At 41.8% G+C, this 25,512-nt stretch overlaps 1 protein-coding gene across 1 annotated transcript in view; it reads left to right on the forward strand.

The window, feature by feature from the left end:
- Positions 1-23,791, forward strand: part of LAMC1 (laminin subunit gamma 1) — a 121,486-nt gene extending 97,695 nt beyond the window's left edge. Inside the window, exons 14-28 of the mRNA XM_070768545.1 lie at positions 1,341-1,586; positions 2,049-2,202; positions 2,807-2,949; positions 3,956-4,134; positions 5,228-5,384; positions 7,944-8,149; positions 8,586-8,665; positions 10,496-10,633; positions 11,165-11,309; positions 12,989-13,138; positions 13,405-13,519; positions 14,490-14,689; positions 15,918-16,076; positions 18,697-18,796; positions 20,749-23,791. Of these exons, the coding sequence (XP_070624646.1) occupies positions 1,341-1,586; positions 2,049-2,202; positions 2,807-2,949; positions 3,956-4,134; positions 5,228-5,384; positions 7,944-8,149; positions 8,586-8,665; positions 10,496-10,633; positions 11,165-11,309; positions 12,989-13,138; positions 13,405-13,519; positions 14,490-14,689; positions 15,918-16,076; positions 18,697-18,796; positions 20,749-21,005 (2,429 nt within the window). The 3' untranslated portion in view covers positions 21,006-23,791. The remainder of the gene's footprint in view (positions 1-1,340; positions 1,587-2,048; positions 2,203-2,806; positions 2,950-3,955; positions 4,135-5,227; positions 5,385-7,943; positions 8,150-8,585; positions 8,666-10,495; positions 10,634-11,164; positions 11,310-12,988; positions 13,139-13,404; positions 13,520-14,489; positions 14,690-15,917; positions 16,077-18,696; positions 18,797-20,748) is intronic.
- The last annotated feature ends 1,721 nt before the right edge of the window (positions 23,792-25,512 follow it).

Consider the following 25,512-nt stretch of genomic DNA (forward strand, 5'->3'; position numbering starts at 1 on the left):
ACAACCCTAGAACAGTCTGTATGTGATAGATGCTCAGGCAGTATTAATGGGATGAGTAAATGAACAAACCTCTATTTCTCCAAAAAAAGTTTAGGCTAATTTAGGTCCAGTTGGCTACAAAGATACCACAAACATAACTTGAGCTAATAATGGTGGGCAAGTAGAAAAGGAAGGATGAGGAGCAGTGAGTTTAATGGAAAGAGCCTTGAATGCTAGCTCTGTCTCTTTTACTATTAGTTCCTTGGTTGTGGGCAAATTTCTTAGCCTGTCTGTTTCTTTCTCCATAAGAATGAGTAGCAAATGATGATGTCTGAGGTCTCTCCTTTGCAGGCTGACACTGCTCAAACAAGGATTAGTAGATGCCTTTTATGTTTTAAGAAAATGATCCTGCCAAACCTGCTGTATGGGGCTTCCCTGGTGGTTCAACTGGTAAAGAATCTGCCTACAATGCAGGAGACCCAGATTCGATCACTGGGTCCGGAAGACCCTCTGGAGAAGGGAATGGCAACCCACTCCAGTATTCTTGCCTGGAGAATTCCATAGACAGAGGAGCCTGGTGAGCTATAGTCCATGGGGTCGCAGAGAGTCAGACATGACTGAGTGACTATCACTTTTTCAACTCTGTTGTATGAGGAATGAATGATATGAAGAGGCATTTTCAGGGACTTCCTAGTGGTCCAGTGGTAAAGAATCTGCCTTCTGATGCAAAAGACATGGGTTCAATCCCTGATCGGGACACTAAGTCCCACACACTACAGGGCAACTAAGCCCGTGCATTGCCACTAGAGATTCCGTGCGCCACAGCAAAAGATTCAGTGTGCTGCAACTAAGACCCAGCACAGCCAAATAAATAAGTATTTTTTTAAAAACCATGTTTTAAAAAAACATCATCTTTCAGTTTTCTCAATATTATTGACAAAAACAGACATAGGTGAATGTGCCAACCCTTGGTGCTGGAAAGGTTAGTAAAGCCTCATTTACAAAGCACTCTTAGGGCATGATTTCAGTTAATCCTCAAAACAGCTGCAGAAGGAGGCAAACCAGGTGCTGTATTTCTGAAGAAATGGAGATGTGTCCAAGGTCACCCCAGTGGCTGGGCACCACACCAGAGCTGCAGCCCAGGTGGTCTTCTCTCTCAGGCTGATGCCGTGTCCATGGCACCATGTAGCATTGTGCCTGGTGGTTCCTCCAGACTGTCTGTAACCAGTGGCACTAGAAACATCTAAGGCCTTTGTCTTGTAACATCAGACTGTCTCACACGCAGGTAGAAGGTGTGAGCTCTGTGATGACGGCCACTTTGGAGGCCTTTCTCTTGTAACATCAGACTGTCTCACACGCAGGTAGAAGGTGTGAGCTCTGTGATGACGGCCACTTTGGAGACCCTCTGGGTAGCAATGGCCCCGTGAGGCTTTGCCGCCTGTGTCAGTGCAATGACAACATCGATCCCAACGCTGTTGGGAATTGCAACCGCCTGACGGGAGAATGCCTGAAGTGCATCTATAACACGGCCGGCTTCTACTGTGACCGGTGCAAAGATGGATTTTTTGGAAATCCCCTGGCTCCCAATCCAGCAGACAAATGCAAAGGTAACCAGCCATCGGCCAAATCCTCTCGCAGTTACACTTACACATCCTGAGCGTCACTGCACGGTCTCTTTAAATATTTACAGTTGTCTGGTCTAATGCAGCGTTGTTCCATAGAGGTATAGCGTGAACCACTTACGTAATTTAAATTATTCTGGTGGATACAGTACAATAAAGAGAAGCAGGTAACGTTACTTTTAACATTGTTTTTTATTTGACATGTCTAACGTATTATCATCTCAGCAAGTAATCAATAAAAAATGCTTGAGAGGTACGTTCTTTTTTTTTCCACACTGCTTCTTCAAAGTCGAGTGTGTGTTTCACGTTGACAGCGCATCTCCGTTCGGTGACCGGTGGCTGCTGTATTGGACAGCACAAGTCGAAAGACTCTATTTGTGTCGTTTACACTTGAGGGCTCCTCTCGGCTGATGCGCATCTTTTGCTGTCTGTGTCTTCCTTCCGTAGCCTGTGACTGCAACCCCTACGGGACGGTGAGGCAGCAGAGCAGCTGTAACCCTGTGACCGGGCAGTGCGAGTGTCTGCCCCACGTGACCGGCCGGGACTGCGGCGCTTGTGACCCCGGATTCTACAACCTGCAGAGCGGGCAGGGCTGTGAGAGGTAAAATGGTGGCTGCCTTTGGTGCAGGCAACCTTGGCTTTTTTTAAATTGTGACAGATGAATTTTTGTAAGTTATATTTCACAGTTGGTTTGGCTTTGTTCGGGAATTATTTGAGTGCCTGAAACAGGCGAGGCAACCTTTAGAGGCGATGCTGGAGAGCTGTAATGAAGTAATGAGAGCAGAGAGTGGAAGGCAGCGGCACCAGCTGTGTCAGCGTCACCTGAGCCACATTTTTTTTTTTTAATGCAAATTATAAGGTCCTTTCTGAGACATTTAGAATCAGAACTTCTGGGGTTACAGAGGCTGGGAATTCCTGTTTTCAGAGCTCCAGCCCAGCGCCCATGCAGTGCCAGATTGGAGAGCCATGGAAGTGGTTTTAGTAGTGGATCAGCAGTATTTGTGTGGGTTAGGTTAGAAAAAGAAGGTCTGAGTAGAGCTCAGGAAAATTACTGGAACCTCAGGAACCTTGACATCTGTCATCATTAAAACATTCTGTTTTCTGATACAAAATTGTTATCAGTCCTATGCTGAAAGGAAAAAAAAGAAAGGTTTGCTTAAAGTCTGTTTTTCTCACCCGAGAATTGTCATGTGTTGATTTATTAGGTGTGACTGCCACGCTTTGGGTTCCACCAACGGACAGTGTGACGTCCACAGCGGCCAGTGTGAGTGCCAGCCTGGCATCACCGGTCAGCACTGTGAGCACTGCGAGGTCAACCACTTTGGGTTTGGACCCGAAGGCTGCAAACGTAAGGGGTGTGGGTGGCATAAAAATCTTCAGTCCCCTCTCATCCCCGTTAGAACTGTGAATCCAAAACATTTGACCAGCCTCCGTGTAGGCCTACAGCTCACAGTCAGGGCTGTACCCAAGTCCTCAGAGATGCTTTATTCCAGAAACATGATCCATTTCTAAAACTCAGAGGACCGAAAGCCTCTCTGGTTCCTTAGCAACCACCCGACTTCTGTCTTCTTTTATGGTGTTTCTGACTCTTCCTTTTTCTGGTCTTTCATATTTCCAAGTGATTGCCCTTTGATGACCGAGCCGCCTCCTGTGCTTAATGAAACTTTTTAATTGATCAGATTCTTCGTGCAGATGATGAAGCTGTGAGGGACTCTGCTCAGACGTGTTTGTTGACTTACTGACTGCAGTTGCTTCCCACCCTTGGGGCCCTTTTGGTGCGCTTACATGTGCACATCTGCTGCTCCTTGGCATAAACACTTGCCTGGAATCAGGCCGCAGAACAGTTTGGGTTTTTGCTTTTTGAATTCCTGCGTTTCTCCTGTGGAATGCAGCATAGGTCACTGACTCCGTTCAGAGAACAACATGAGTAAACAAACTACAAAATAACGGAAAATCAGCACTAGCATTCGGGTGTTCTAGTTCCTTAGAGAAAGGAAAAATTAAACGGTTGGAGAGATGAAGGTAGAGATGAGTTCTTGGAAGTGCACGAAAAGGGCACTTTCTGTAATGGACTGATTTCTACTTCATATATTTGTATAATTATTCAGTCATAGGAAATATGTCCCCTCCAAAAGATGCTCACTTTACTTTAAAATTTACTGTTGTTTTAAAAATGTCTGTCTTCTCCGCTGAGCAGGCATAACCATTTAAATTCTCCTAAATCGGCCTGTTTTTCACAAAGCATCTACTTCTAATGATAGTACAGCTGGCTTATTGATATCACTCTGAGCTTAAAGAAAATGCAGTCTTCCGTTTTTTTCCTTATTATGTACCCTTTTCCCTTTATTCTGCAGCCTGTGACTGTCATCCTGAGGGGTCTCTTTCCCTCCAGTGCAAAGACGATGGTCGCTGTGAATGCAGAGAAGGCTTTGTGGGGAATCGCTGTGACCAGTGTGAAGAGAACTATTTCTACAATCGGTCTTGGCCTGGCTGCCAGGAATGTCCAGCTTGTTACCGGCTGGTGAAGGATAAGGTCAGCTGTCAACAGTGCATGCGTTCATTCATTCAGCAGATGTTGAATGGGCACTTCCTAAGCTCTCAGCTCTAGAGAAAATATGGTGAACCAGATAGATCCAGCCCTTGTTCTCAAGGGCTCAAGTGCCGACTGGGAGACACATAATAAAAATTAAAGGAATACTAACTGAGATAAGTACAAGAAAGAATGCAGAGAATAACTAGGGAGAACTACTTTCTATAAAGCCTCTGTGGAAACTCACTTAAGGTGAGATCTTAAGGATAAGAAAGATCAAGCTAAAGGAGAAGTGATGGGTAGGCTGTTCCAGGAAGAAGGAACGTGGGGTACAGTGGCCTCGAAGCTCGAGGGTATGTGGATCCTGCTGAATGAAGAGGGAATGGTTTGTGATAAGACTGGAGAGATCGTTAGAGACTGCTTATGTTGCACCATGTAGACCAGAGTTAGAAATTTAGATTTTATTCAAAATCCAATGGGAGTATACTAAAGAGTTTTAAGCTGAGAAATTCAGTTTATACTTCAAGAACACTCTGCTGCATGCAGTTGGATGGTTAGGAATAGGGCAAAAGGGAAAGCCTAGACTGAATTAGATAAATATGTGTGTTCAGCAAGGCAGGATATAAGAGAGGGTCAGGATAGGGAAAGAGAAGAATCAAGGATGGATCTTGGATTGTTTTACTTAAGGTAGTTGGAGGCACTACTTATTGAGATGGAGATGATTCAGAGAATACATGTGTAAGAGAAAAAAAATCAAGGGTATAGTTTTGGATGTTAAGTTGAGAATACCTATCAGAGAGCCAAGTGACGATATCAGGAAAGTAATCTCAAACAGGAGAGAGCGATCAGAACTGGAGAATCGTCAGCATGCAGAGTTTAAAGTCAGCGGAATCAGCCTGACATTTTTTCTTTTGAAACCAGAGCAGTGAGGAAAAACTACTCCTGTTATCTACTTAAAAGTTTACATACATGGAGTATGTAGACCTCCACACTTATAGAGCACCTCTTTGATTATTATTTCTGCAGGCTTGCAATCAAGTTCTTCAGGAATGTTTATACAGCCTACATTTCCCTTTTCCTTTTTCATTATGTTTAGGTTGCTGATCACCGAGCCAAACTCCGGGAATTAGAGAATCTCATTGCAAACCTTGGAACTGGGGATGAGATGGTGACAGATCAAGCCTTTGAGGATAGGCTAAAGGAAGTAGAGAGGGAAGTTACTGACCTCCTTCGTGAAGCCCAGGATGTCAAAGGTACACAAAGTTAAACAAGAGGGTAATTTCTGTGAGGTGGTCCGTCTTTAGATGTGGCTCTTAGTTCAAGGTTAAATAGTATGGTTTTATAAAATCCTTTCTCCGTTTTTAAACTATGTTTAGAATATGAATGATTTCATCTTTTAAACATGTAGAAAAGAACCTGTCAATGTTTTAAGATACACTAAGCAGAAGTAATTCTCCCATTACATCAGACATGGTTAGATGTTAAAACCCAAGCATTTTATAAATCCTTGGATCAAGGTGCTCACCTTTGGTCTGAGGTTACTTTTGTGTGGGGTTTTTTCCATCATTGAAATCCAGGTGCTTGCCAGATATCCACAGTAAATGCGCATTAACATTAATACACTTGGGGCCGCAATGATCAGCTTCCCTACTGACTCCATTTCCACTATGAGTTAGAGAAGTCTTGTCAGGGTACGGGTCAACGAAAACTAAATATGTTGCTTATTTCGTGTTATAAATGTTCCTAAAATTTTATAAAATGATTGACGTATAGAAGGAAGAAATTGGATGTGTCTGGTTTGAGCAAGATTGTTTAATTTTTGTAGGACAGTCCAGAAATTGTTCTATGAGGTAAATTTTTAGAAATGGAAAAATAAAATGAGATGTGGAAAACATGTTTTTTATTTTAGTTGTTACATTTTAAGTCTTAAACCTAGATTAAGAAGAATTTATAGGTTTCCTGTTCTGTATAAATAATGGTGGGGTTTTTTTTAGAATGTTCATTTTTCAAATTTTGACACACGTTTTTCCATTAACGTATTCTCCTGTAACAACAAATTCATATCTGTCCGGCCATATCCGTTGAAGAGTTGAATGTGCGGTGGTCATTCTTAGTGCCGATCAGCCACCTAAGAGGTGGGGTGTGGCACACAGCTCTGGTGCCAGCACCTCGAGCTCAGTCAAGAGGCAAGAAAGCGAGGTCGGCCAGCACTGCCACTCATCCAGGCTCCACACCTTGGTGGAGCCGCAGCAGACAAGGCTCTTTTTAGCCACAATGACTACAGCCTTTCCTCTGCCCAAGCAGATGATTCTGTGGGACGAAGCACTAATAGGAGCCATGGCCGCCACACTTCCCCCTGAGCCACCTGAAAGATGGGAAGCATAATGGGTTCCTGCTTCTGCTAGCTTTGGGAGCCACCAGAGTGAGACTGGGGTTTAAAATCCACTCCCACTAAGTCCTGGTTCATGGAGTTCCTGGCTGACCTTTCCCACTTAGGTCCCAACTAGCCAAGAATAAGAATGTCTTCATAATGATTTATCCTTTCAGACTCTCCCTAAGTATTCATTTGTAGTTTAAACTTGTGTTTATTCTTCAGTTTTGAAAGGAGATTATGCAGTACAAGTGGACACTTGGAATTAGAGGGCTTTGAAGTGATCCACTTAGGTTATCTCTTCCCTTTTTGGGGGGATACTATTGTTTCTCTAAAGAACCGGCCAGAGAGATTAATAGGTTATCTTCTTGAAGTTTGGAATGGAAGGGGCTTCTTAATTTCATTGGCTGCTTCTTAAATCTAAGTGATTCTCTGTAATTTCAACTTGTTTTTTATTTTGTGTTTTGTTAAAAATCTTTGGATTGTCAAAGAATTGTTTAAGTAATATCTGAACGGGGTCATTCTGTAGTTAGAGCATTTTGCAGTCTACCAGCTTTGCATGTGTATTGATTGGGTGACCCTGCTTCCAAGATGTTGTTTTCCAAGGCTGTACTCCTTCGTTGATCTTGACTTCAACTTCTCACCTCTTGTCCGTGCCTTCGAAAATTCAGATGCCAACGCTAGCATCATGCAGAATTAAGAACTGGTCAGTTTGAATAAGACTGACTTAATGGTTTCTGTATATGTATATTCTCATGATGTGAGAATTTTAATAATGTCAGAATTATCTTTGGGCTTACATTTGTTTCTTGATTGATTAGGGTACAGCTATGAGGTTTAAATCGAATGGGTAATATTAAGGAAGAACAATTCAAAGAACTATTCAAAAGCAAAGATCAGTCTGAAATTACATGGATGTGTGGGGTGGCAGCAAGAGTCTACTTCGTTTAAAATTTTAAGAATGAATTTAAAGTGCTGTATTTCAACTTCTGTTTCAAACTGAGTTTTTCCTAGTTTAGAAAACTGTGCAGCTCTCAGGGCTGGTAGTGATTTTACCAGCATTGTATTTTTATTCAGTCTTGCATGTGCTGGAGTGTCAAAATCTTCGCTTCATTGAGTATGTTTTGAGTGTCTTCTCTTTGCCAGTCATTGTGTAAGACTGGGATGCCATGTGGAGTAAGAAAGGAGAGACTCATCAAGTGGGAGAGATGCTGTGTTCATCTCCAGTTAAACACAATCGGAGACCATGGTTGAATGTATCAGTGGCGGTACTGCTGGGCACAGTGAGGACTGACCAGCTCTGTTGCTGGCTTTGGGAGACTTGTCAGAAAGATGCTGTATTTGGAAGCATGATGAGAAGCAGTGCCTCAGGTTTCATATGAGATGATATGTAACCCCCCTTCAGATAATTTATGAACTTTCTTCTGCACTGCTATTGCAGATGTAGACCAAAATTTGATGGATCGCCTCCAGAGAGTGAATAACACCTTATTCAGCCAAATTAGCCGTTTACAGAATATCCGGAATACCATTGAAGAGACCGGAAACTTGGCTGAACAAGCACGTTCCCGGGTCGAAAGCACAGAGCAGTTGATTGAAATCGCATCCAGAGAACTTGAGAAAGCAAAGGTCGCCATTGCCAATGTGGTGAGTGACTGGGACAGTCTGAGGGGGACTGGGGGAGTCCCTTGGTCATTGACAGCAAGTCTTTTACCGGTAGGGGAGTGCTTCCTCCGATAAATTGATGCCTTGTATCTTCTTGTTTGTCTCTAAACATGGCGGAAGAAAGCCACACTGCTCATAGTTGCCATGAAATAGTTATCCCAAACTGAATTAAAACCAGAGGACATCTGGGTCCTGTCTCTTGTTTGGGTCCTTCTAGGCAATTTAAGCTTTCTTTATTCTCTGCTGAAAATAGAAATAATAATCTGTAGTCAAGGATGCTGATATTAACTGAAGATCTCTTAAATGAAGAGGCATTCTTTCTCTAAATAATATTGATAAAATTTTAGTTTTGATGCTTGTTTATTAATATAAATAATCCCCTCCCTTGAGATCAGTGCCTTGTTTCCTTCCTCTTCAGTCAGTCACTCAGCCAGAGTCTACAGGAGACCCCAACAACATGACCCTTTTGGCAGAAGAGGCACGGAAGCTTGCTGAACGGTAACCTCCAGATCCCTTGTTAATGATTAAGTTGTGGCTTATGACATGTACATGGTTCCATCCTACACCCACAGACACTTCCCACATAATTACTTCTGCAAAGTTTGCCCTCTTTTCTGAAATGTTACATACTGTACTCTGAAAAGAACTACATGTACTCTTTTCTTCCCTTTCCTTTGATATTAGAGTATTTATTTTGAATATTAGAATATGATGGTTTGGAGGGAAATTGTATCTACATATCTAAGGAAAATTTGGATTTTAAATTTTGAAACCTTAATAGATAAGCTCAGAACTTAGCTGCTTTTTCAAGGTTATTAATTAAAACCTTTTTGTCTATTCACTTTCGGTTGCGCTGGGTCTTTGTTGCTGCATGTGTTCTGTCTCTGGTTGCGCTGAGCGGGGGCCGCCCTTTGTTGCAGTGTGGGATTTCTCATTGCCGTGGCTTCTCTTGTTGCGGAGCACAGGCTCCAGGGCACACAGACTCGGTAGTTGTGGCTTGTGAGCTTAGTCGTTCTGCGCATGTGGGATCCTTCCAGACTAGGAATTGAACCCATGTCCCCCTGCATCGGCAGGCGGATTCTTAACCACTGGACCACCGTTGAAGTCCCTTGTCGTCGTCGTTGTTTTTAATTTTGAAATTTTTAACAAAAATGTTTTATTTTCAAGTTTCAATAGAAAATATTTAATAACCCATCATACATGTGAAAATTAGCCAAACAGATCATTTCTTTCCTGATTAAAAGTAAGGCGATTTCTTAAGAAGACTTTAAATTGTAGAAGGCATCAAGTTAAAGCATTTTTTAAAAAATAAAATTGCTAAAAATGTAGTCCTTGTGAGGGCAGGCGTTTTTGTGTGCTTTATTCATTGCTGAAGTCCCAGTGCTTGAAACAGTATCTGACATACAATAAGTACTCAATAAATGTTTATAAATGCATTGCAAAACAGTAGACCTCATGGGTCTAGGGTGCTTAAATAAAACCTGGTAGAATTTTAGCCTCAGTGTCTGAGCAATTGCATTGGCTTTTTGCTTTAACATATGTGCTCTCTTTCTGTTCTCTGTAAATGTGAGTGTGTAAACTGCTGTAATTTAGTTCATAGAGCATTCATGGTTTCAGAGCTGGATTTTCTGATTAAAAGAAGACAGCTGGAAACATTAATAGAAAGCTCCCAAGAAAAATTAGGTCTTGGAGATAAATTAATTGTGGTGTACTTCTTTCATGAAATTTGAAGGAAAGTTTATCAGATCAAAAAGAAGGGCCATGTATTGCAGTGTGACAATGTAATATGAAATTTTAGAGCTGAAAAAAAAAAACTTAGCAGTTGCTCAGCAGTTCCAGTTGATGTGTTCTTTGCCATTTGGCATTGAATTACTCTTCCTAGGTTGCATGTGAGAAATCTGAATAGTCAAAGGGGTTTTAAGATTAGGTAGTAACAGAACCAGAGTAGCCATTAAAGATGAGGTCTGAGATTTGTGTTTATGACTAGAGAAACGAGTTCTTGCCAGCATACATGGTTTCACGTATAAATATTCTTAAATAATTAAATTTAAAAGTAATTTTTAGGAAGTAAAAGCATTTGTCCTTATGTATTTTATATCATTAATCTTCCTGGGAAGTGTCATTTTCTCAGATTATAGAATGCTTATTTATAAACTCAGCCCCACTGAAATGATAACAAAATTCCAAATTTATAAGACTTTTCAATATTTGTGGAACTCTGCCCATGGTAATGTATGTATATAATAAGGTAAGCTTTACCTGAATTCTGCTTCTTTCCCTATTAAAAGGTTCTGTTTCATGACTTGTTTTTCCTGTTATGTTATATAGCCATAAACAAGAAGCTGATGACATTGTACGAGTAGCGAAGACAGCGAATGATACCTCAGCTGAGGCATACAATCTGCTTTTGAGGACACTAGCAGGAGAAAATCAAACAGCATCTGAGATTGAAGAGCTTAATAGAAAGTGAGTACAGTTTAAATTGTTCTTGTAAGTGGCACCAGTTCAATGAAGAATTAAATGCTGGTGAGTTCAGGTCAGACATTCATGCAGTAAGGTATCTTTTATTAATCGTGCTTTTGAAATGATGCAGTAATTAGAGCAAGGGATCCAGAGCCACAGAGATTTTATTTGATCCAATTGCTGTATCAGCAGAGAATGGTAAAGATTAACCATGTTACTTTCTAACTAACCATGTTAAAATTCTGCATAAATGAGAAGAGAAAAAATAATCACAGAATAAGCAGAGAAAATAAGATACATATATTTAAAAAGTGTCTGAAATAAGAAAGTGTATGGTACATTATATGCTATAAAGTGATGAGGTGAAATAGAAATTTAAGCTATATTGGTATTAAATAATAGCATTTTAATATAGCATTTCTTTGAGGTTTTGAAAATACTGTCACGATGATTTAAACTAGAATGCATCTGATGAGCATTAAGATGCTAAAAGGAATGTAGGTTTTCATTAGGTCACATCTTTTTGTTCCTTAGGTACGAACAAGCGAAGAACATCTCCCAGGATCTAGAGAAGCAAGCTGCCCGAGTACACGAGGAGGCCAAGAAGGCTGGTGATAAAGCAGTGGAGATCTATGCCAGTGTAGCCCAGCTCACTCCTGTGGATTCGGAAGCACTGGAGGTATTGGGCTGACAGCCTGCCTGCACAGACTTGCCACCCCCACTCTCTCCCCACCAAACACACACCCACATGCCCCCTCAGTCTGGGGGAGCGCTCTTCTGACTGCCCCTCAACTGTCATCAGTCCCTATTGAGTTGGCCAAAAGGTTCGTTTGGGTTTTTCCATAAGATCTTATGATATTGGCCAACACAGTACCTCCTCTGACCTCCCATTGACTTACTGGTAAAGTCAGAGTTCTAGGTTAGATACGTTAATACACCCCTGCCCTCACCCCATATAAGGAACAGGCTCACCCTTTTCAGTGAACGAGTGAACAAGTGTTACTTGTTCTCACTCCTCCCTGCTGCAGCAGGGGCCCCAATAAAGCCTTGCCTGAAAAAACTTATTGAGGTAAAATAATCCTGTGATTATAAACATTAAATAGAAAAGACTCCTTCAGTGATATGAATAATCACTTCTAAATCCACATTATATCTGACATCTAGATCGTTGCTCCCAGGCACTATCTGCTTTTGAACAAGAGAGAAATGAGTGGTTTAAATGAAAGAACTATGTCAGGATGCTTTGGGGCAAGCAAAATATTTGGGGATTGATGATATTTTATTTCATCTGTACTCTAATCATGAACCCTCACACCAGGTTCTATATAAATGGTGTATTTTTTACACTAAACTTGAAATATGTTAAGTTTCCATTCTTATGTCTGAGGTCTTTGTTTTTATCATAATATTTTAAATCTCTTCAGACATGTACATACTGTTGTCGTCATTGTTCAGTTGCTCAGTTGTGTCCAACTCTTTGTGACCCCATGGACTGCAGCACGCCAGGCTTCCCTGTCCATCACCATCTCCCGGAGCTTGCTCAAACTCATGTCCATTGATTTGGTGATACCATCCAACCATCTCATCCTCTGTCATCCCCTTCTCCTCCTGCCTTCAGTCTTTCCCAGCATCAGGGTCTTTTCTAATGAATCGGCTCTTCACATCAGATGACCAAAGTATTGGAGCTTCAGCTTCATCATCAGCCCTTCCAATGAATATTCAGGATTGATTTTCTTTAGGATTAACTGGTTTGATCTCCTTGCAGTCCAAGGGACTCAAGAGTCTTCTCCAACACCACAGTTCAAAAACATCAATTTTTTGGCTCTCAGCCACCTTTATGGCCCAATTTTCACATCCCTACATGACTATTGAAGAAACCATAGCTTTGACTATATGGACCTTTGTTGGCAAAGTAAAGTCTCTGCTTTTTAATATGCTATCTAGGTTTGTACATACTTATGATTTCCTATATATGGAATTTGATAATAGGCGAAACTAATCTATGATGATTTAAAAAACAGACCAGTGACAGCCACATTGTTGGAGAGGTGGGTGGGGAAATGGACTGGAAAGAAATACAAGGGCATTTCCTGGGTGGAAATACTGTGTATCTTGATTGGGGTTTGGTTACACAGGTGAATATATTTGTCAAAACTCATTAAACTAAGTACTGTGCATTTTACTGTGTATAGGTAGGGTATACCTCTTTTTTTTTTTTTCTTAAAAAGGTCCATAAAATCTTGCCCTGTGCTATTCTTTTCAAAACTATCTACTAAGTATTACAGAGTTACCGAGGCTATCTTTTGGGCAGTTTAGGTTGTTTTTTCTAACATATGTGATCTTGCTTGCTTTTCATAGAATGAGGCAAATAAAATCAAGAAGGAAGCTGAAGATCTGGACCGTCTGATTGACCAGAAGTTGAAAGATTACGAGGACCTCAGAGATGACATGAGAGGCAAAGAATTTGAAGTAAAGAAACTTCTGGAGAAAGGAAAGACTGAACAGCAGGTTGGTTTGCTTTGCAGATTGCTTCATTTCGTGAGGCAAAAATTGAAATTGTCTGACTGTAAGCTGTGTCTGAGCCGTCACCACAAATTGCAGAAGCAACAAAACCCACAAAGAAGAAATCAGAGGAGGGTTCTCTGCTGCTGCCCAGGCCTAGCCTGTCGCATGCTGGCTGCTCAGAGTGGGGTGGCCTGGAGGCGCCCGGTCTGCTAGGAGGGAGGAGGCTTTACCTAGGAGGCTCTGTCCTCTCATCTGCCATGTGTTTGCAGACTGCTGACCAGCTCCTTGCCCGAGCTGATGCTGCCAAGGCCCTTGCGGAAGAAGCTGCCGAAAAGGGACGAAACACCTTACAAGAAGCCAATGACATTCTCAACAACCTGAAAGGTATGAGCGGGGAGGCAGCAGGGTAAATGTCCTCTGTGAGGCTGCTCTTCTTTCTTTTGTTAAAGATTTTTACTATGAGATTTTCTGACCACATACAGTATGAGCGATAATAGTATAATAAATCCTGTATACCTGTCATTCAGATTCAACAATTAAGATTTTTACTGCACTTACTTTATCCCTCAGCACCTTCCCTACCTTTTTTATGTCAAATATTTCAAAGAAAAATCCCAGAGTTCATGTCATTTTACCCATGGTATGAAAACCAAAAAAAAAAAAACTATATTTCTTATAATCAAGATATGCCTATTTATCTGTTTAGTATTGGTAAATTGAGAGTATCTTTAATTTTCTTTGCCAGTTGCATCTCAGTCTTTGTTTTCTTTCTTTACCCAAGATAAAAAAGAACTACGCTCAATTCACTGTATAGCCTTGAACTTGCCTCTGATAAATATAAGTTCTGTAAATACAGAAGCTTTACAGGATAATGGTTGAATGTATGGGCTCTGTGTCAGTGGGTTTGAGTTACAATCCCTGATCTACCTCTTACTCTTACTGTGAATCCTTGAAAAAATGATCTACCTTTTTAATCCTCAATTTTCTGACATATACCAATGATGCAGTTACAAAAATTCATAAAGCTCTCAACTCAGTACCTTACACGTAGCACACACAGAACAAGCTACATCTTTCAATATTGGTTGAGGTGGAGGTGATAGCATCCTCGGTTCTGCATGAAAATAAATGTTTCAAGTGAGAATTTGCCTTGCAGAAGCAGGTGTTCATTCTCACGAACCTTCCACATCGGGCTGTGAGCTTTGTTCTCCTAAGATTTCAGTCCCTGTTGTTTCTCATTCTTTTGCCCTGACTTCCATTGTTCATAAAACAAAATCTCATGACAGCTCCCTGAAAGTTTCCCTTTTGGCTTGTTGAGAGTTTAGTTCAAATGCATTCCTGGAACCTGTTTTAGATTTTGATAGGCGAGTGAATGATAACAAGACGGCTGCAGAGGAGGCCCTAAGGAGAATCCCTGCCATCAACCAGACCATAATTGAAGCCAATGAAAAGACCAGGGAAGCTCAGCAGGCGCTGGGCAATGCTGCTGCAGATGCCACCGAGGCCAGGAACAAGGCCCACGAGGCGGAGAGGATTGCCAGCGCCGTCCAGAAGGTGTGCGCGCCCCTCCTGTCCGGAACCAGGCCTCTGCTCACATGTTCTCTGTTCTCTAGTCGTTTTCCAGGTTCTTTCCAGACCCCTGCCCCGCACACACACTGAGAGGTCTTGCACATTTTTTCCTTGACTCCATTAAAGTTATATTACTCCATCTTTGTCATTCCTTTTTAACCAAGCATTAGAGCAGGTAACCATGTTGATTAAGAGGGGAGAGTTACTGAAAGGGTCCTTTGGGACTGTCTTGGCAGTCCAGTGGTTAAGACTCCATGCTTCCAATACAGGGGGTGCGGGTTCAGTCCCTGGTCAGGAAACTAGATCCCACGTGCTGTGTGATACAACGAAAGAAAGAAAGGGTCCTTTACTCTAAAATCTCTACTATGTCTTGGTGGCAGCGTCTGAGTTGTGAGGAGGGAGATGGCTTCAGGGACCCATAGAGTCCCCTCCCACAAAAAAAATCAGTTCTTTCTAAAGATTTTTCTAAAGAACTCTTTCTAAATAAACACAGTTCCCTGCCATGGATAGTTTATTTTTTTCTGTCAAGTCTATACAGAGTTTCATGCCCCGCCCACTTTCAAACGTATTTCCATATCTAAGCCCTACCGTTTTAGAATTTTTATAGCTGCCCGTGCCAGGATTCTTTCTACTCATCTTAAAGAATAACTTCTTTTGGCTGGCTTTCTCCTACTTAAAGATCAGTCTGTTTCATTTAAAGGAGAGATTGGAGCTGATTGAAACTTACATGTGTTTGAAAATCACATGCATTTTTTTAGTTTATTTAGAGCAGATATATCATATTTCAGGATTATGGACTTTTTGTACATTATAATGAACTGCCAACTAGAATAAGACTAGCTTTGAATAGAAAGTTATCCATGTGAAAGAGTCTAATCAGTGTGATGCGGTGGAAAGTATACACCAGTTAAATGTTGCTGCGATGTGACCCCAAGTAAAAATGGCAACGATAGAACAGGAATTTTTATTAACTGGATTAAATAAGAGGATACAAATAACAGTGCTCTGTAAAATGTTATTATGTTAGGTGGTAATGTTATTTTTTTCATTACTGCTATTTGTAGCCCAAATAAATGATAACATAATTCAACTTACAGTACAAATTATAGGGCAAATGATTGCCCTGTTGCTTCTGTATCCTAGTTTTGAGCGGCCGAATCCTTTAGAGAAAGGAAAACATTTTTTCATCAGCAATTGTTTATTTTGTGTCTAGAACGCTACCAGCACCAAGGCAGAAGCTGAAAGGACTTTTGCAGAAGTTACAGATCTGGATAACGAGGTGAATAATATGTTGAAACAACTACAGGAAGCAGAAAAAGAGCTGAAGAAAAAACAAGAAGATGCTGACCAGGATATGATGATGGCAGGGATGGTGAGTGATTTTGGCATTTTTGCTAACGAGTAGAAAGTGAAGGGTGTTCAGTGATGAAAGATTCCTGACTTGTTGAGGAGTCTCTTTCCTATAGACTTCTGTTTTCAATTGTGTTTCCTGATCAAGAATTGGGTTAGTAACTTACATAGAAGACAAAGAATTTGGATCTTCTGCCAGACTGTTGCACAAGAGTTCCTTTCCAAAGCTACTCTCAATTAAAAGCAAAACATTGTTTTACACATTTGAGGCTTTAGGACATTTGAAAGTATGTATTTATATTTTTGAATGAGTAATTCATAAATGGGATATAGTCAGAAAGGGGAAAAAAAAGGAATGCAATGAAAAGTTAATTTCCTTCCTCCTCTTAGTCTCCCAGCAACTTGCCTTTAGCAAAGACCAGTTTCTTGTGTAAAAGGACAGATTTGAAGATGACAAAACATACCAAATTTATATCCAATTCAGTTTTTCACTTATTGTGATGATGTGTATACATAGCTCTGTTTGTAACAAAATTAACTTGTGAATGTGTGGTCCTCCGAAGGACTGGGGTCCATTTTTCTGTTTTATGCAATATTTTGCTTTTAAAATACTAGTGGAGTCACAATGTAAATAATTTCTTTCCGGTTCAATCTGATTATAATCACAGTCATGACAAGACATGAAGTCCTTTGTGTGGGCTTCCCTCATAGCTCAGCTGGTGAAGAATCCACCTGCAATGCAGAGACCCCAGTTCAAATCCTGGGTTGGGAAGATCTGCTGGAGAAGGGATAGGCTACCCACTCCAGTATTCTTGGGCTTCCCTGGTGGCTCAGCTGGTAAAGAATCTGCCCGCAATGCAGGAGACCTGAGCTCAATCCCTGGGTTGGGAAGATCCCCTGGAGAAGGGAAGGGCTACCCACTCCAGTATTTTGGCCTGGAGAAGTCCATGGACTTTATATCCATGAAGTCACAAAGAGTCAGACACAACTGAGTGACTGTATAAATGATCATGGTAGATCATTTTCACCTTGGGATAGAAAGAAGAATTACTAAGCTTGTTAATCTAATGAAGTCCTTAGGGAAGTGATAACAGAAGTATCCCTTTGCGAATACCTTATTTTATTATGCATTTTTTGATTTTTGTTTTGGATTATCTGAATTTTCTATAGCAAGGTATGTCTCAAGTGAAAATTCCCACATAGTAAAAATGTGTGTTTTTCATATGTGCTGAGGGTCTCTGGATTTTATTTTTTTTAATGCAGTCATAGAATCATGAGATTTAGAGCCTGTTCAAAGAAAGGAAAAGATATATATTCTCTATATCTTCATACCCTCAAAGAGGGTATGGATTCCATTCAAAGGGAAGAAAAAAGATCTATCTTTTATTCCTTTTGGTAAATAATTTATAAGGAGCACAGGGCACCCTCATGTGTATTATCCCATTTATAGTTAAATAGCCTGAAAGGCCAGAATTGCATCAGTATTATTGGAGTCTGTAACCTATTTTTTTAAGGAAAAGGGTGAAAGCTCACAGTTGTTCCTAGAAGAGGGGGCTGCAGACAGCGGGGTAAATGCCATCAGTGACTTGCAGTCTGAGGGCCAGCAGCTCTGCTAGGATATTTGCAGACTGCCCGGGAAGACACAGTGGCTGCGATTTGAACAGAGATTAATCCTTTATTTCTGAAGGTTTTTTCCTCTTGCTTTCTTTTCTTTTTAAAATTTTCACATTGTTTCTCTATCCAAAAGTTTTGTATTTCTGTTGACCCAGAAAAAACTAGGAAAAACAGTTCTGTGTTGGAAAGCTCAAAGCTCCTGGTGTATATCCCGACCAGATTTATTTGTGAGAGCATCTGTTTTCTGATCCTTAGACACTTCCTCTTCCATTGCCATTTCCTGTGACTCATGCAGAAGCATATTTGTTCAGGTTTCATGGAATTTTCCCAAATAGATTTACCTTTGGTTGATTTTTTAAAATGTAAATTGTATTGTCTCAGTTTGTGTGTGTATGTATGTGTGTGATTACAGGGGGAGAGGGAGTTTTAAAAGAATATCACATAATTAGGAAAATTTTCTGAGAAGAGGCTATTTCTAATAATCAAGTCTTGGAGGACATGTTCTAGTTCTAAAATGTATTAATTGTTTTTGTATTCATCCTTAAAAAGTAACTTGCAGGGACTTTCTGGGTGGTCCAGCGGTCAAGACTCCACTCTTCCCCTGCAGGGTTGCAGATTCAGTCCCTGGTTGGGGATCTGTCCCACATGCTACATGGGGTGGCTGAAAAATAAATAAATTTAGTTAAATTTTTAAAAAAGGAGAAGCAAAGAACCACAAAAAAAAATTTTGAGTAACTTGTTTCTGCTTGATGGGTTTTATTTTGAATACACCTTCATGTATTCTTGAGTAAGAAAGTGAGAAAAAGAAATAATAACATTGATCTTTGAAATACAGATACAGTATAGGTATACGACTACCTTTTTATGACGGTCATGTAAATTAAAAATAGCAACATCCTCAACATGAAGCTATGACCCAAAAAAAGAAGGGAAACCATCTGAAAATTAGATTTGTTGACTCATTGGGGAAAGATATTTCAAGAAGACGAAAATGTATCATTTATTATTTATCCTTTTTTGGTGTACAGGCTTCACAGGCAGCTCAGGAAGCCGAGATCAATGCCAGAAAAGCCAAAAACTCTGTTACCAACCTTCTCAACCTTATTAATGACCTCCTGGAGCAGCTTGGTAAGTAACTGTAGTCATTGTAGGCAGTCTTTGAATTCTTTGTACTGTTCTTGGGATCTGAGATCGTTGACTCAAAAGTAGATATTATAGTGCAAAGATTGTATAAACTGAATTGTGACTTTTAAGTTGTATTAATTCAACATGTACTTACTAGGTCCTTCCATGGAATCTGACCTCAGTATTGGAATCTGACCATGATCCAAGGACTTAATAAAATTTTAAAGGTTTGCTGCCAGGTAGCATGGCTCTTTTATGGTCAAGATTTATAATAGGGTTGAGCAATGATCATTCTTAGCTCGTCCCGCTGGCAGAATGTCTTCAGAGAGTTTGAAGTGAAGGATTTCAGTGATAGAATGAAAGAGCACTTTAAAGAATAGTCTGATGAGCTGATGGTTTTTATGCAAAATGAGAGAAAAGGCTTTTGTTTTGAAGGAAATATAAGCATATTGAAATTTTCCTTTAATCCAGTTTGATAGGGAGCAGGCCCCTTTATAGGATAGATGTACTTTGTCACCAGTCTGCATTATAGAGCTGTAATTTCTCTAACCAGTGAGCTTCCCACGTGGCACTAGTAGTAAAGAATCCACCTGCCAGGTAGCAGACCCAGGTTCGATCCCTGAGTTGGGAAGATCCTCTGGAGGGGAGGGCATGGCAACCCACTCCAGTGTTCTTGCTTGGCAGAGGAGCCTGGCAGGCCACAGTCCACAGGGTTGCAGAGTCGGACACGACCGAAGTGACCTAGCACGCACACGATACTCTTAACTAGGACAGCTGTGTAGCAAGGCATCCTGTTTTAATGTGTTAGTCTTTAAAGCTTGGTTTTGGTCAATGTTTTGTTTTGTGGGGTGTATGTGATATTTTTATCTGTCTTAATTTTGAGGAATAATAAATTATGGGCCAGCAGATGGATTTTAAAATGAAAGTAAGCTAGAAGAGGTAGCTTTTGTGGCAGAAAAGTTTGGCTTTTAAAGTTAGTCAGACTTGGGTTGGAATCGTTGCTTTGTTGCCTGTAAGCTGTGCAAATTTGGGCAAATTACTTAACATCTGAGAATCATTGATGTCAAATGGTCTTGTGAGAATTTAATCAAGTACAGTATACATCAAGTACCGCAGCTGGCTGTCTGTTTTCATTTATATAGAAATAGTTGCTTTCAAAGGGACTCTTTTTCATGCTAATTTTAAAGCAAAGCTTTGCTAAAATTATTTCAGCCTTTCAACCCTGGCCATTCTCCACAGGAGGGCTTCTATAATAGAGTCTAACTCTGGGAGCAGGGTAACACTCCCCCAAAGCAACCCAGTCTCCCTGATATCGAAGAGCTGAGGGCTTAGGGTTCTAGCTTAAAGATTTTTATGTTTATTAAAGGGCACTAAAAAGACAAAAAGATTACATATATAAACATGAAAAAGAAAACGGGATTAAACGTTACTAGATTACCTTCAAACCACAAGTAAGGCACAAGGGCTAGGACATAGGAGCTATATATTCAGAAAACATTTCGCAGAAACCATATTCTGAGGGAAAAAAAGAAAAAATCCAGCCCCAATATTCATGATATGTTCTGACCATCCCTGCTGGGTTAGGTCAGTGTTTGTGCTTGGTTTGCATTGTTCGTGCCCCCTCCCTTTTTTAATTAACTTTGACCGGAGTACAGTTGTTTTGCAATGTTGCATTAGTGTCTGCTCTTCAGCGAAATGAACCAGCCATGCATATACACATACCCGCAGCCCTCTGGACTTCCTTCCCATGGAGGTCACCGCAGTGCGTCAGATAGAGTTCTCTGTGCTGTGTGTTCTCATTAGTTAGGCGTCTAGTTCTCAGGCCACTTCTGTGTAATGGCAGCTGCTGGTCTTCCTTTATGAAAAGGCTGGTGGGTTTGGGGGCCGGGGGGCGGTACTTGTGGAGTGATGTCATAATTCGTACTGAACACGTCTGTCCTCTTCTGACTCTGTAGGGCAGCTGGACACAGTGGACCTGAACAAGCTAAATGAGATTGAAGGCACCCTGAACAAAGCCAAAGAAGAAATGAAAGTCAGTGATCTAGACAGGAAGGTGTCCAACCTGGAGAACGAAGCCAGGAAGCAGGAGGCTGCCATCATGGACTATAACCGAGACATCGAGGAGATCCTGAAGGACATTCGCAACCTGGAAGACATCAAGAAGACCCTACCCTCCGGCTGCTTCAACACCCCGTCCATTGAGAAGCCCTAGCGTCTTCCTTAGGGAGCCACTGTGAGGCCACAGAGTGCCTGCACACAAAGATTACATTTTTCAGACCCCTGCCCCCCCCACTCTCTGCTGCTCTCCACCACTGTCCTATTGAACCAGGAAAAGTCACACAGTTTTAAAGAGAAGCAAATTAAACATCGTGAATCAGGAACAAAGGGTTCTATCTAATAAAGTCTCTCTTCCACTTAACGGCGCTCCCTCAGACCCACCTGTCCCTTCCGAGTTGCATAAGGACGTGGCATCCTGCGTTGCTGTACTGCGGCTCAAACACTTCGTGGGAACCATTGTATGCCAGGGCTGAGCAAGTAGCCCTCCCTTTCTCACTGATGCCAACAGAACCTCCTCAGTCTCAGTACTCTTGTTTCTATGAAGGAAAAGTTTGGCTACTAACAGTAGCATTGTGATGGCCAGTATATCCAGTCTTTAGGCAAAGAAAATGCATCTACATCTCCTGCCCCTCCTCCTTTTAAGCAAAAAGGAGATACACCTCCTGTGCCAAAGGTATTGGTCATTCAGAATGTCGAGAGCCATCATCCGTTGTTTAGCTATTTGAGTTTAGGACACTGAGCCATCCACGGGTAAGGATGCAATGATTTGTGACAGTCTCCAGGAGAATATGAGACTGCAGAAGTAGGCCGAACATTTTCTCAGATGTTAATAATTGACTAGGAAGATAAACTTTCTTCAGATCTTTGGGCAGCTGATACTTTAAATCTGAACGGGCAGCTTGCACTCACCAACAGACGCCTTCTATTCCTATAAGTGGAATTTATACAGAAGAAATAGGGATATGATAACCACTAAAGTTTTTTTTTTTTTTTCCCAAAATCAAACTAATTCTTAGAGCTTTTTTTTTTTAGTATATTAGTCTTGGAACTAGTGTTGTTACCTGGCAGAGAAGGGTGGTTGGTCCTTAAGATCTTGACAAACAAAGCAAAAGCCTCCTTGTCCTAATCTTTTCTAGCAAAGGGATAGAACTTAGATGTGACTTGCATTGTCAGGATCCCACGTATCCATTTTTCTTCCATTGGGGAGAGATGAAATATTAGACCCTTTTTTTAGTTTCCGTTTTCTTCTGATGTTCCCGTCACGTAGAATCCCTCAAAACACATTGTTTGCCAAATCCTGGTGGCAAATACTTGCACTCAGTATTTCACGCAGCTGCCAACACCATCTAGTTCCTGCACTTTGTGATCCAAACACCTCTAGACCTTCCCCTCCAAGTGTAGACGGAAGGCCCTTACATGGAGTTTCCTAGTGGGCTTCTCAACTTCTGGTCCTCAGCTCTGTGATTTTCTTCCAAGATCGCAGCGTGATGATTCTCTGCCACAAACCCCTTCCTCCTCCTGCCAGCCTGCCTTCAAGATTCATATATAGCCTTTAACACTATGCAACTTTGTACTTTGCGTAGCGGGGGAAAGAAACTATTATCTGACACACTGGTGCTATTAATTATTTCAAATTTATATTTTTGTGTGAATGTGTTTTTTTTGTTGTTGTTTATCATGATTATAGAGTAAGGAGTTTATGTAAATACCCTTGTCCTGTTTCTGGAATGACACTGTCTGCTCACTTCTTCACTCCATTTTTCCTCTTCACTGGCACAGTGCGTCTGTATACCTCCTTCTCTTTCATCTGCCGTTCTTTGGATTGGATTTGCTCCCCGTTGGTCTGCTCTTCGCCTTGTGTTTGCAGCATGTCTATTCTCTGACATTCACATCCACCTGCTTTCCTCCACACACAGCCATGAGAAAGAGGTACCTGGAGCCCTCTTCCACTGCAGTCCTGGTGGTCCTCAACCACAGCACAGTGTTCTTAACGCCTGCCCCAGAGCAGGAACGCCAGGTTGACAGGGAATGCTGGAATTGGGAAAGCGTGCTGAAGGACATCTTCACCATCAGTGTGAGCCTAGCCAGGGATGAGCTGGAAATATCCTTTCTGGCAGTTGTTTAGACTGGCTGGATCATTTTGATCGGGAAGTGCGTGATTACTGAGCACTGGTAAGGCGTCAGGGGTCGCACTGTGGACAGGTAGAGTGGGAGAGGTGGTCTGTCCTCGTTCTTCTCCTTTCCGTCTCCTCCTCGCATCCCAGAGTTGACTTAGCGGTGTCTTGACCTGGCATCACTCCACCCCTCCTCTCAGGCCTCTTCTCCCATCACAGGAGGCATGACTTTTCTTGCCAAGTGTTCACATCAGTGTTTCCTAGCTAGTTCCTCTTGTTACGTGGTCACATCCCAGTAGACGTTTTGGTCAAGGTTGCAGGAAAAGGACTGAAGATAGACTGCGAAGGTGGTTCTCCCACCGAGCCCGTGGGTCAGGTTCACTCCAGTAAGTCTTAGGCCACAGTGAAATTGGGGAGATCGGTGGTTTCTTTTCTCCTTTTCCATCTATGTGGTATATTTTTAAACAGAATTTTATTTTTAAAATAAAAGTTCTTTATAAGAGGATACCTTCATTACACTCCTGCAATATAGCCATTATTGTATTGTATAGTTCCAGTTATCTGTATTATATGTAATGAAACTGACAGGGTGGCTGCTGCAGAATGCGGGGTGTCGCAGGGAACATACATAGCTGTTCCCTGGAAGTTTCCCTTTCAATTCCAACTGTGGCCCTTTTCCATGTGCCTTCACTTGAGCTGTTTGCCTTAATCTCTACAGTCTTGCTCTCCAGGGTGGTAAAAAAAAAATGCAACACTTGGCATTTTTTTTATGTTAAAAAGAACAGTATTTTATTTATAATAAAATCTGAATATTTGTAACCCTTTATACTCAGTGTGGCTTGAGTGTGGTACTGGGGATGTAAGATGTTTTAAAAGGGATGACAAAGGGGAAGCTTCCCATAGTGTATTTTTTGGATGATTTTCCTGAGAATAATCCAGTGTGGGTGATTATATCACCTGCCAGTGCAGGAGATGCAAGAGATAATGAATTTGATCCCTGGGTCGGAAAGATCCCCTGGAGGAGGAAATGGCAACCCGCTCCAGAACTCTTCCCTGGAAAATTCCATGGACAAGAGGAGTCTGTCGGGCTACTGTCTGTGGAGCCTCAAAGAGTCAGACACGACTGAACACACACACACCCGATGGTGTAATACACATATATATTTGTCTCAGATTGGGATACTTTGGTGTGGTACAGAGGCTGGCAGACTTTTTCTGTAAAGCTCCAAATAGTAAATGTGTTACCCTTTGCAGACCTCACAGTATCCATTACAGCTGCTCTGCTCTTGGACCTGGAAGGCAGCCGGGGACAATCTGTAAACAAGTGAACGGAGCAGAGCCGTGGTCCAGTGTAACTATTTACAGAAATAGGCCCGGGCCTGCGGGCTGGAGTTTACCCGACCCCCTGGTGTTGTCTCAGTACTTGATTAAGTACTTGATTAATGACTGTCGAGGACTATTTTCAAATTATTTGGGCTTCCTGAATTAGCAGATGTATGTAAAGAGTTGTCTTTCCACCTTTCAAATACGTCTTCAGCTAAGGGTACACTCTTCAGACGAGAATCGCTCTCAAACATAAGGGAGGAGTGAGTAAGGTGGGGGACCAGCAGGCCATCACGAGGGTGGACGCAGCTGAAGCAACTGAAGACCACGTGAAGAAGTGTGGAACCACAGAGACAGCGGGAAGCTTTGCTCTGCTCTTTGGCTCTCCTCATGATCCTGAGGCCGTGTGGATGGTGTGCCACCTTTCCAGTCATTTGTTGCCATTCAGTCACTTAAGTCGTGTCTGACTCTTTGAGACCCATGGACTGTAGCCCATCAGGCTCCTCTCTCCATGGGGTTCTCCAGGCAAGAATGCTGAAGTGGGTCACCATGCCCTCCTCCAGGAGAGCTTCCTGACCCCGGGATGGAACCCAAGTCTCCTGCAGCTCCTGCATTGCAGGCGGATTTCCCAGTCATGAATCATTGTAACTGATACCTGTGAAGAAGAACCTGCACTCTTCTCATTAGACTTCTTCAGAGAGAGCTTTAGAGGGCACTAGTTACTAGCTTTCTTACATACCCTGTTCTTGACCCATTTGTGTAGATATGATTAAGATGCAGACAGATGTCCATAGTTGTTATGTCAGAGTGATAAGAGGGATTTTCTTTTTTTTTCGGTTGGCAGCCCTCATTGCTGCATGGGCTCTGCTCTAGTTTCAGTGCACGGGACTTCTCTAGTTGCAGCATGCAGGCAGGCTTATCATGGTGCCTTCTCTCGTGCAGGGCGTGGGCTCTGTGGCGTGCGGGCCTCAGTAGCTGCGGCACATGGGCTCAGTAGTTGCCATTCCCATGTTCTCGAGCACAGGTTCTGTAGTTGGAGCACGCGCTTCCCAGACCAGGGATCCAACCTGTGTCTTCTGCATGGGCTGGTGGATTCTTCACCTCTGAGCCACCAGGAAAGCCTTGAGTGGGATTTTAAAAATGTGTTCTTACTCCTTTTGTTATTTCAGAGTCAGCAGTTTCTCCAAAGTTGGTATCAGCATAATCTGATTCAGTGAAAGTGAA

This window comes from Bos indicus, chromosome 16 (genome assembly GCF_029378745.1).
Source record: "Bos indicus isolate NIAB-ARS_2022 breed Sahiwal x Tharparkar chromosome 16, NIAB-ARS_B.indTharparkar_mat_pri_1.0, whole genome shotgun sequence".
In the NCBI taxonomy this organism is placed as follows: Eukaryota; Metazoa; Chordata; class Mammalia; order Artiodactyla; family Bovidae; genus Bos; species Bos indicus.